Source organism: Eucyclogobius newberryi, unplaced genomic scaffold (assembly GCF_026437365.1).
Source record: "Eucyclogobius newberryi isolate DKJ021-1_F unplaced genomic scaffold, fEucNew1.0.hap1 SCAF_18, whole genome shotgun sequence".
In the NCBI taxonomy this organism is placed as follows: Eukaryota; Metazoa; Chordata; class Actinopteri; order Gobiiformes; family Gobiidae; genus Eucyclogobius; species Eucyclogobius newberryi.
Window position 1 is genome coordinate 26,140,426 of NW_027315812.1, and position 13,118 is coordinate 26,153,543.

General features: G+C 39.0%; 1 protein-coding gene across 1 annotated transcript in view; it reads left to right on the plus strand.

Moving 5' to 3' along the window:
• Positions 1-13,118, plus strand: part of LOC140364812 (partitioning defective 3 homolog) — a 554,921-nt gene that overhangs the window by 314,753 nt on the left and 227,050 nt on the right. The window contains exon 17 of the mRNA XM_072451184.1: positions 4,669-4,814. Coding sequence (XP_072307285.1) covers positions 4,669-4,814 — 146 coding nt within the window. The remainder of the gene's footprint in view (positions 1-4,668; positions 4,815-13,118) is intronic.

The window sequence follows — 13,118 nt, forward strand, 5'->3', positions numbered from 1 at the left end:
AACAATTACAGGCCAAACAATTACCGCAATATTACCATAAAGGTCACACAGGTCACAATATTGCCATTTTGACATTTAAAGGCACTTTTTCAGCTTCCTTCCACCTCATTATGAAACTATATAGGGATTTAATGGATCTTATGCCTATACTTGGGTCAGGTAACGGCTAAGCACTGTGGGGTGGCAATGGCAAAGTACCTGAAGGCTGTGGGTCCAATCCCCTGCGGACAGCCTTCCTTTCAACTCACCTTTGGGTATATTACAGTACGCAGCAGAAGTAGGCAGGCATTGTGATTGGAACGAAGGGTTGTAGCGGGCTAATGGCTTTTAGAAGCTATAACTCTCAATCTTTCAGTGCGGATACAATGCAGCAATCACCGTCTCAGCAGCAGCCTCAGCTCTGAAATGAATGGGACACTTAGCTCTTTAGGCCACTTGATGCTGATAAGTAAATGTGGACCTTCTGATTATAGCCATATATCTTTTAGCAAGGAGTGATCGAAGCTTTCTATAAGAGGGATAATTGAAATGGGTGATCAGGGGTGTCATTTATAAAGCGTCTGTATGAACAACAAAGACTGTTATTTTCATTAAGAGCATAAGAGGTTTTGATCAGGTTTTTTATTATTATACTTCTGTGCCTGTTCTGTTTCTGTATCTAATCTGTGTTGCAATACTGGAATTTCAGTGGGACAAATAAAGGTCTTCTTATCTTATCTTAATTGTTACATACTGGCTTTTCATTTATCAAATTATCGCACATTTGCGATATATAAAAAAGATAACTGTGTAAAAATAAGTGGCTAAAATAATCATGAACTTTCTACTAAGTTTGTGGACGTTTGTCTGTACGTAGACTTTTACTAGGAGTTCCATGTATTATTAACGAGACCCCAGTAGTTTTTTATTATATACATTTTATATTATTATTTGAATTATTATTATATACATCAAGTAGATAAAGAGAACTTTTCCAGTTTCACTGGCTCCACTCCATGATGATGGTTAAAAGGTAATACACCCTCTCAGGGATGCGACTAACAATCTAATTATTTTGCCATTTCAATTCACTGTTTATATCTCAAAGGGATTCTGAATATGAACGTTTTTGCCCAATTCAACTCAGATAAATAAATTCAACCCAGATCATCTTTATAGAGTAAACTAAAAGATAAAACTTTTTTTTTAAACCAAAAATGCGATTGCTTCCATGTTTCTTGTGTATTTTGGATTCTTGCTTCGCTGAGAACATAAAACATCTTCTCTCAGCACATGGCATGTTTTGGAGTCTGTGTTAAGTCCATATAAGGAGTGTTCGATTACTCAATTTGTCACATTCTCCATGGATATACTGTAGATACAGTATATTTTATGCCATACTTTGACATAGTACAGCTAAAAGAATAACAGACCATGGAAACAAGCACAGGGCGGCTCCTCCAGGTGAGTCAGGTTTGTGGAGGTGCGAGCCCGCACACAGTGTGTTTTCTGCCTTTATCTGCCGTCTATTTTTTTTGTCTGAAAAGTTACCTACTGGGGCTTTAAATGTATCTAAAATGCAGTAGGCCTTGCTGTCACACTTTACCATCTGCTGCCTTTAAGAATGGATCAAATGTTGAAAACACATTTCAATTCACGTGGACAATCAAATTATTTTTCAACATTATATTTTGCGCTTGAGCATGATCCTGTCTCCTAACCTCAATTTTCTCTTTCTGCCTGCTTAAAATTGCATAAAAAACCTCCTTCTTGTTTATTCACCACCTCCTCTGTCCTTCTCAGTCACGCTCCACCAAGATGACATTTGCCGAGACAGAACGACAGCGCCGATTTTTTTCTCTCCCCCTTTTTTGTTGGATCTTTGTGGGTTGATGAGAGGCAGAGTGAAGTCATGTTTGACGGACACATGAATAATACATCTGGGCTTCCATTGGCCCTTCTGCGTGGGGAAAGGGGGTCCTGGGAGGCCGGCGTTGTCAGGTAGACGCTGTCGACAGTGAAATGACAGGTCCGCCAAGGCCTCCTGGATGACACGTCGAAGCCGATCTTTTGTTAAAACGGTTTTGACAAGCTAAATAAGAATGGGGACATGCAAACAGGTGCCGGAGAGTCGTGAAATCGGGCGTTTTACAGAGGCGGAACGTACGTGAGGCGTGTTTTAGAGGGCGAGGAGAATTGTCAAACTTTGTAGAGACACTTTGTCCTGAAGAGAATTGCCGGCCTGGTCAATTTAAAAGGGACAAATCATGTACAATTGACTTCATTTAGAGGACATTTCACTTCAAACTTGATGTTTTAACGATGTTCTCTCATCATTAACGTATTCAGAGTTCTTTTAATTTATTTGTGCATGTTCGGGTCAAATGCAGAGGACATATGTCTCTACAGGGACAATAAAGTTTACCTTAACCTGAACCTTATAACCTTGAGTTATCCTACATGTCCAGAGAGATTTTACTGCTGCGAAACTTACTTTTGTCTCCTTCTCCGCCTTGTTTAAATCAGACTCTGATCGTACACAAAGGGTTTAATAAATGTCACATCAGAATTTTAAAACAATTAAACTATGTTAATACAACTATAAAGAGGCGGGGCTTCTCAGTCTTGCAGTTTTAAACAGAAAATCAATGGCCCTGTTTCTATTAATTAATCGTTTTAGAGAAAAAATGCCACTAAAATTTAAGAAAATATGAAGTACTTATGCTAGGTATGGATTAATACCAATACCTGAAAAAAGTACATCAGTACCTTTTTCAAACTATTGTGTAATTTATGTATGGAAGTAAAACACAACAGCCCTGATTTCCAAGCATGGATAAAGTGCCGCTGTTGCCAGCAGGGGGAGCAACGCCTCCGGTTGCCTGGGACTGAAGAGTGAAGTAATTAAAATGAGGCTTAAACAATAGCTTTGGGCCTTGAAGATGGTTAGTTGAAATATTTTCTCTCCAGAGGACGATGGAGTAAAAATATGGCATTACTGAACCACACATTCTGAAACTACTGGTATTTTCATAAGGAAATAATATTATAATATGGTAACATTATGGTAAAGCTCAAAAAGTCCTTTTAGTAGTAACTTTTGGTGTAATCCGATATAAAATAATACAATGGCAACGGTATAAGTGAGTTTTGTATTGAAATGTATTGAAAGCACTGTAAATAATTCATTTGTTTCATTCCACACTAATCAAAACATTAAAGGTGCTGTACCTGATTTCCCTTTAAAACATGAACACATTTTAAACATTTGCGGCATTTCAAACATGTTCACAGCTTTCAGACTCCAGAGCGGCGTTTGGGCGTCACTGCGAACAACAACTAGCATGCTAACGGTACACCAGCGCTACTTCCTCATTCGTGGCTGATAAAAAATATGTATAATTCAATGCAGATAGCTTTTACAATATATCTGTAAAGGGGCAAAACAGATTTCACTTTCCGTACAGCCTCTTTAAATATTATGTGCAAATAGACTAAACGCATTGGAAACATTGATATTGAGGACAAACCTCCATCACAGCTCCATCACTGCTCTGTGTGTGCGTTTAAATGCCAACACGTCCTCATTCTAATTGTGACCAGGCTCTTGTGTATGCAAATGTGCTCGTCTCCCTTCGGCTTCACTTTTTGTGCCACTCCTCCCAGATTTTCTATTAAGATCCAGACACTGATAGGCCTCTCTCGAAGGGACAGGGCAGTAGAAGAAGGGGCGTGGGGGAGTGGATTATTGAGTGCCAATGACCCCTGCAGCCTCTGTGGACTCTGAGTTACGTTTCTCTTTTGGAAATGCAACAGATTTTTTAATTAAACAAAAAAGTAAATATAAAGGTGAGCAAGAATAGTGTGGGTAAAACATGTGGATATAGTGTTTTATGACAATATATAAAATCAAGTGAGGCAGTAACGCACACCACTATCCGTATAGATGTGCTAATGTAAGGAACAGCAACATTTTTAGATTACAATTAGTCTTCATTAGCGCATGTCTTTCCTTCTTTGGACCACAGTTATGAGGTTATCATACACATTCCTCAATTACTGACCCTCAGAAACATGTGTATATCCACTATGTAAAGAAAAATAAATTATGTAGTATTTTATGTCATTTTTGCTGTTTTTTTTTCTTCGTTTTATTCAACAGAAAGAAAGAAAAAAGTGTGGTATTGCATTTGAAGACAGCTGAATGCTGCTACTGTCTAATAGAGCTCTGATTATTTTAGTTTTCAATAGTCAGCAATTATGTTACAGATTATTAATATAAATGTTGATATATGGTAACAGAATTTTTCTGGATAGAGAATATTTACAACAAAAAAATACAGAAATAATCCATTCTTTGAAATATTTTGAATAATGCTTTCTTTGTTATAAAAAGAGAGTTTGTATGGTTCAGATAACACTTAAGATGATCAAAATACAACTATTCTTTTTTTTTTTTTTATTGTTGACTAGTCATGATTAGTCTAAAATATCCATATATCAATTTATAGAACTTGTTTTATTCTCAAGGGATACTTCAAATACACTGAGTAACTTCACTACCTGCAAGTGTATCTACATTGGTTTGGATGTTTCACCTATTTTACTTGTATTTACCTCGTTCACATCTTACGCTTAAACAGATGAACGTGGGATGTTAACCCGCTGTATGTTTCTTGCTCCACGCAGCACCCTGAGCCCAGACGCAGAAGCCGACGCCTCTTTCCTGAGGGAAGGCTTCGGCCGCCAGAGCATGTCCGAGAAACGGAAACAGTTCGAGAACGCCAACCAGCTGGACATTGTGCGCTCTCGCAAATCTAAGAGCATGGATCTAGGTACGTCTCTGCTTAGCGTTTAACCGCCTCATCCTCGACGTGCTTCTTCACGTGTGAGATTCTCTGGTGGAAGTGCCTATTGTGAGTGAGTGAGAGTGAATGGGTTTATGTATGAATATCTCAGATCAGCCTTGAGACGTTCAAGATGATTATACACATAAAAAGGCACAAAGTAATTAAAAGAGCTTTAGATGCATTAAAGTCACAATACAAACAGATAAAAACATAAATATTCATTGTAAAATATACTTTATTCAAACACAATATACAGTCATTGAAATACTGTAGGGGCAACAATGCTAAAAAAAAGTGAGGTGTGTGGTAAAGCTAACAGGAAGTACTGTTCTGTTTGAAGCTCTATTACAAAAGTCAGACTTTAATCTGAGCTCTGTTTTATCGCAAACGGATCAGGAAGAATGTACGTACCGGTAGTTGAACAAGTGAGTTGTGCCTTAAGCATGTGCCTCACAAATAACAAATCACAAACAATTACAGTCACAAGCTAGGATAGCATAGCATAGCATAGCATAGCATAGCATTATGTTGAAAATCAAACACTAAATCAGGATGCTTTTATTGATCACAGGCTCCTGAACATTCTGGAAGACAATTTAACTGTCCAAAAAAGCAGAAACATGGTGAATTATTGTACTATTAGAGTAATACGTTTTAGTTTAAATTATGCATTCAACAACAATGCGTCATATTAGCGTGGGGAAAAACTGAAAACTCATTTTTTTTTCCTCTTCCAATACATTTCCTGGTCAATTATATCTGTTTTAAGCACAACTAATTCAAACCAATTCACAACTGAGTTTAATGGAGGTGGTTAAACGGATTGTTCTGTAGATGTTAAAATACAACAGGCGGCGCTAGCATCACTTTAGCATTCAGCCCGCAGCTGCCATTAGCATTCTTGGAAAACTATACAAATTTAGTCCAGTCACACAATGTATTCTTCTCTGTGTCTTTGTGTCTGTATTTGGCACAATATAACTCCCAAACTCAGAATTTTCTGTCGAACAGTGGATGATAGCGCAGCTCTTGAAAAAAGCTAATTTGAGTAATAAATTTTATTTTTGTACAACCCAACAATAGAATACATGGTTATTCTTCATACTAATTGTGTTGTGTTCTTTCTTTGATATTTTGTGATAATCTGCAGTCGAAATTGACAAAATTGCTCTTAAAATTTGAATAACCAAAATACCTTGTGTCTAACTTTTCTGCAAAATTAAGATATTGAATAGATGTTTTTTCTTTGGTCATAGAATCCTGTGTCGATAATATAATTGAATATGGCTGAAGACAGGAAACGTGTGCAGACCATAATGACCAGGTCTTTGTTGTAAATGCACTTTTTATCATAGAGTTTGATCACAAAAGCTTTCTAATTGTGCTAAAGTGGCTCCATCATTTGTAAATGTGATTACTTCAACAGTGCTGTTTATTGTGTCCAGCTGCAACACTGAGAACGAGAAGCCACTTAAGGCGCTTATCTCTCCGCGCCATATTAGCTTTTCTAAAAGATGTTAGCACGGAAACCGAACCCGCCAATGATAAGACTGCAGACGGCTAATACAATGGATTCATCATATCCAGCCGTCTTCTTCAATATCACTTTGTTTTGTGATACAACATAGTAAATGATATTCCCGTTTTCATCTTTGCAAGTCAACAATTCCATTTTTTCAGGAAGCTTGGCTGAAAGTTTATTCGACAAAGTTACTTCACATAATATGTGAAGTAATTATGTTTGTTACAGTTACATAATATAAAGGATTTAAGATGTATTGGTCAGACTAACAACTAAGTGTTTGAATGTATGTAAAAAAAATATTAGAAATGCAAATCGCGCAATAAAACATCATTTGAATTACGGAAAATGATAATAACAACAATAAAAAAATGTATTGTATTGATGGAGTGTTAGGATATGAATTAAGTAGTTTCTAAACTTGAATAATTCTTAACTTAAGTTTTTTTTACATGCTGTTTTAATGTTATTAAAGTTTAGTAATACACAGTGTAGCCATCTCTCAACAGTTTAAGATACATGTTTCACACAATACGCGGCCAGTTTACTTCCTGGTCTCAGCACGCAGTTGTCCTGATCACTATAAGATTACACAAAAACACAGAGTCTGCGGATGATTTATAAATTCTCAGAGCCACGTCAAAGCTACGTCAGTTATAGAGGTAACGTACATTTTCACATGGCTGCAGAGAGGACTGTTTTTGAGTGTGGGAGAGGTGAGGATTTTCTTTTCTTTTTTTCTTTTTTTTTTTTTAAAGATTTTTGGGCCCGTAGGCTTTATTAGCCAGGAGAAGAAAGTGTAAAATGGGGGATGAGAGCGACGGGAGGACATGCAGTAAATGTTGGAGTCAGGATTCAAACTCACGACACTGCGGCCGGCTGCACATGGAGCCTGGCATACGTGTGCTGTGCCTTAACCACTCTACCACCGGGCAGCACTGGTGAAGATTTCTAAACAGGATAACACATTTAAATTTAGCATAATATGTGCCTTTTAAACAAATTCACCAGGGCATAATAGGGTTGTGAAAAAGAGAGTAAGCCCCCTATCCTACTCAATGAGCTTTTTTCACGACAGGCCCGGCTAGTTCCGGTTGCCGTTAAAAGTGGGGATCTTTACTTCTCGTTCCCTTCATTCTCTGTGGGAATTAGCATAGTCTCTCTCAAATAAATATTGATAAAAAAGATGTGACACCAGAGGAAACTTTTTTTTTTTTTTGGCTAACACACATTAACTTAAATAACAAACATTAACTTTAGTGGTTACATTTATTGTCGCATTAGCTTAGAGACAGCACTTACTTTTATAAACATACAGGTGTCTCCAGGTGAAGCGTTTACATGGTCTTAACATGCTGCCTGTGATTATCCATCTGTAACTCGCTCTCTGCTTTGTGTTCATTGTCGGTAATTATTGATTTTATTTTAGCGCGACTTTGCTAATTCCCCATAAAGAATGAATGGAGCAGAAGGTGGGGCTCCGCAGTTTTAAGGCGACCAGAATGAGGTGGTCGATTTCATGAAAAGTGCCTATTCTCTTCCATCTCTGCACGTTTGTCCCACATAAATGTCTTACAGGCTTTCATATCACACAGACAGATGCAATTCCCCTTTCAAACCCGTTGACATTTAATGCTAATATGCTAACCCTACTCTGACTACCCACAATTTACTTCCATTTCAAAACTACAAAACAAAACTGCATGATATGTTGTGTTTTTATCGTTTGTAAAACTGCATGATTGATAAGCGATGGGGTCACATTAGTTCATAGTAATTCAACACGTAGGCTAGGCTATGCTTGCTAACGCTAACTAACACTCTTCTCTTTTCTCCTTCATTTCCTCTGCTTCCTAACAGCAGTGGATGAAATTGATGGCACGACAAGAACAAAGAGAGGTAAGCGCAAAGTGACCGCAATCAGCCATTTTTGTGATTGTTCTCAAAGTGCAAAGGTCAATAATAGGGTTTAGAGCTAGCCGTCATAACCAGCTCATAACCGGTTATTACCAAAAATACAGGTGTACGTGGAGGAGGGTTTTGTCTGATGTAATTACTGCAGAATGGAAGAAAGGATTTTAAGAGAGTCTGGTAGTTTTTAATATGTTTGACACAAAGGCTAAAACAAAAATGAAGTTATATTTTATATTACGCTACATACATTACCTCAAGTTTGGTCCAGCAAAGTTTAGACCCCTGTCCAAAAGCTTGTACCAGATTTTGAATCAATAACATTCAATCTCTGTTTTTTCACTAAAGTATGCGTTTTATTTTTACTTGAATAATATCCATTACAGGCCTTTTAAGTCCTGATTTGGACCTGTTGTGGAGGTATCATTAGAAAAAATAGTTAACATCTTAGCAAACAACCTCCTGTTGAGATCAAGCCACAATGGAGCTGTACCAGAAAGATTATTTACCACTAATATATCATACAATTTGCACATAATATACTCTAGCTAGCCAGATTGCTTTATTGGGGCCAGGTATAGTTCTGTATTTGACCTATAGTTCAGGACATGCAGAAACATTTTGAGGAGCAGGTGCTTCTACCACAAAAAGGCCCTTTTCCATGTCACAAAAAAAAATATCAAAAATTATTCATCTTTTCTGGGGTATTTTATGTAAAAACATGCAATTGCTTTTCCTATAATGTTTCACAGTATGGCATTAAAACGTATTTATCTCCATGAAGACAGTATGTTACGTCACCAGGCCAAGTTATAGGTCAGATCTGTGGAGATGGCGAACACGCTATGTAAGAATGCATCTCATTTATAGTATTTTTGAATAATATAAACGTCTATAATCCAACAAATGCAAGATCGATAAGTTTATTGCCATACTGTGGAACATTTAGTGCAAAGATGTGACCAGAAAATGTCTGCATTACGCCTTTATGTTATGTTTCTGGTACGAATCTAGTGAAACTAAACATCCTCTTTTTCATGTCAAATGGTTAAGAAAGAAGATGAAACCGTTTCATGTACTTAAATATAGAGCTATATGAATGTTTCGATTTGACGTAACTGCGGAACATCGGCCAAATGATCGCGTTGGGCAGAGATGGACAATTTGGCGTCCATGATTGTCCATGACCCAGAGTATTTGGTCACCACAGTGTTCTCCTTGATTGAGCCATAATTCCTCGCCTCTATAATGACCACATGTTGAGCTCACGGAGGACGTCCTGTGTCGGCCTAATGATCCAGGGCGGGCAGAGACAGAAGGGCCCCTCAGACCCCCTCCGACCCAGAGACGGCCCTCCTCTGCCGGGATACCTGGACTCGGCCTCGCTGGTCCACCTCGGAGGCTATTTTTAACATAATTACCCTTTTACTGCGCAGGCTTTGTGAATAAATTATGTGTAATGGCGCCCCTGTCTGTACACACAGCTTTACGTGGGTCCGATGGTGAGTAATGGGACAGAGAGCAGAGTTTGAGTGGCTTTAATTATACTGCAGGGCTTCTGTTCCTGTAATATCCACTACTGATTTATTCATGGGGATTAGCTGTACCCTCCACATGCTCACACCAACAGCCTCTTAAACATTTGACTCCAATGGATCTTCTCCAGTCAGCCGTCCTTGGCCTTGAAACGGCATTACCACTAAACTTGTTGAATCATTAGCAGGATTTTTCTGTACACACACTTGTCCACGTTTTGGAATTTGGTTGTCTGTGTGTGTCTCATCCTGATAAAAAGAAGTGGTCCAATATGGATTTTCTTTCTTGTTGAGTGATACCAATATCTGATATTTGCTTGAGTGGAGTCCTTGACAGTTGGTTCATTCTGTGTCGATCATTTATTTGTGATAACATCTATTCTTTCCATTCCAGGAGGTTTTTTTGGCATTCAAGGTATTGTGTACTTCATGCCATATGCTTATATTTGAGTAAATCCAATGAAAACCTGACATAAAGGTCATTGAACATAATTACTTCATAGCAGATATTTTGGTTTAATCTCCAAAGATGTGCTATTTTGGTTGTTTTTTTGCACACTTATTTAGCTTTTTCATTGCCTTCTCCCAAACCAAAGCCTCATTGTACGCCGACATTTGATTGCCTGATAGCTAGCTCTCAGTAGAAGCCGTTTCCGACAGTTGACATTGACTCTTGGGTTACTAGAACACTTTGCCTTTGTCTTTTGGATGATTTTCATTTCTCCCCCAGACGTGCGAGGAGTGTCAAAACTACGCATTTGGGAATATTTCCATAGTCCTAAATAAAAATGGATTGAACGCAGAGCTTTTGTGTCATCAGATAATAGACAACCATAAGGCGAGCTGTCAATCAAAAGCCTCCCAGGAGAGGCGTGTTATCTTCGGAGCTAAACAACAGGCAGGTGTGACAAAAGGCGGGACTTGAGGTGCAAAAAAAAACAAGTCTGAATATTTACCTTGAAGACTAGTTTAGAAACATGTTCAGTTTTTTTTTTTTTTTCACATTTTGATGTGGTAAAAATGTAATTGCGTTCCAGTTCCAGTTGGAGGTCAAATCGGAGGTTGAATTGGATCATTATTTTGGTTGATTCAAGCTCTTTCCTGGTTTTTCTTACTAGTTTTGTGCCGTTACTGTACATAAACTCATGTCGCAGAGGTCTTTTTGACTTGACTGCTACTGGAACCCAGAAACTAGGTTCGAGTTCCGACCTCTGAGGACAACTGGGATTAAAGTACCTGCTGGTCTCCATGGAGATGTATAAGTTTAATGCCACACATAACCTACATAACATTCAAGCAAAAGCAGCTCATGTAGAGAAGCAGGTGGTGGAAAGGAAAGTTGCATTTAAAACATTTTTTTTAAGAAACACAAAGAAAAATAAATATTTTCCGAGAATTTCTGATGTAAATTTAAACTAGTCAATGATTTGATTTTCACTGGGGACTTAAAGCGAGGATGGTTTCCCCCTGGTTCCTGGCATAGCAGATGTCAGTTGTGTTCTGTTGAAATGCTGTATCCGAGGCGGCTCTAACTTGCCATCCCATTGTGCCGAACATGCACCTTGGCTTGGGCACGGGGGCTCTTGGCAGGCGGACACGTAATCTTCAAGGAGCCCACATTTGCATACCGATTTGACCAGGGAAATGGAGTTTTGGGTAGTGAATTTAGGATGTGTTATAGGGAGATCATGTTGGATTTTTTCCTGGTAGGAATTTCACATTTGTTGGGTTTCCATGGTTTTGGGGGACATGAAATTGACTCACTAAACCCTAAACCCGGACCAAACCAAGTCTACATCAGGACCAAACCAAGTCTAGATCAGGACCAAACCAAGTCTACATCAGGACCAAACCAAGTCTAGATCAGGACCAAACCAAGTCTACATCAGGACCAAACCAAGTCTATACAAGGACCAAACCAAGTCTACATCAGGACCAAACCAAGTCTAGATCAGGACCAAACCAAGTCTACATCAGGACCAAACCAAGTCTATACAAGGACCAAACCAAGTCTACATCAGGACCAAACCAAGTCTATACCAGGACCAAACCAAGTCTACACCGGGACCAAACCAAGTCTACACCAGGACCAAACCAAGTCTACACCAGAACCAAACCAAGTCTACATCAGGACCAAACCAAGTCTACATCAGGACCAAACCAAGTCTATACCAGGACCAAACCAAGTCTACACCGGGACCAAACCAAGTCTACACCAGGACCAAACCAAGTCTACACCAGAACCAAACCAAGTCTACACCAGGACCAAACCAAGTCTACACCTGGACCAAACCAAGTCTACGCCAGGACCAAACCAAGTCTACACCAGGACCAAACCAAGTCTACATCAGGACCAAACCAAGTCTACATCAGGACCAAACCAAGTCTACATCAGGACCAAACCAAGTCTACACCAGGACCAAACCAAGTCTACATCAGGACCAAACCAAGTCTACACCGGGACCAAACCAAGTCTGCATCAGGACCAAACCAAGTCTACACCAGGACCAAACCAAGTCTACACCAGGACCAAACCAAGTCTACACCAGGACCAAACCAAGTCTACATCAGGACCAAACCAAGTCTACATCAGGACCAAACCAAGTCTACATCAGGACCAAACCAAGTCTACATCAGGACCAAACCAAGTCTATACCAGGACCAAACCAAGTCTACATCAGGACCAAACCAAGTCTACATCAGGACCAAACCAAGTCTACATCAGGACCAAACCAAGTCTACATCAGGACCAAACCAAGTCTACATCAGGACCAAACCAAGTCTATACCAGGACCAAACCAAGTCTACATCAGGACCAAACCAAGTCTACATCAGGACCAAACCAAGTCTACATCAGGACCAAACCAAGTCTACATCAGGACCAAACCAAGTCTATACCAGGACCAAACCAAGTCTACATCAGGACCAAACCAAGTCTACATCAGGACCAAACCAAGTCTACACCGGGACCAAACCAAGACCGGGACCAAACCAAGTCTACACCGGGACCAAACCAAGACCGGGACCAAACCAAGTCTGCGCCGGGACCAAACCTGTTTCTCAAACTTTACACACAGTAATACCATAATCACACCATAATATTCTTGATTCTGGGTATCACTCGGTACAAACCAAGTCTTAACTGACATTAAATCAGGTTTTAAATACACCACGACGAAAGAAAAGTTCTAAATGAGGCCTGACAGACAGAAATAAATCAAAATAAAATATAGTCTAAATTAAATAAAGAATACAACTGCAGGAAAGAATTTGAGAAACCTTGACATATATTATCAATAGCCATTTAAAATTAAATCTGGC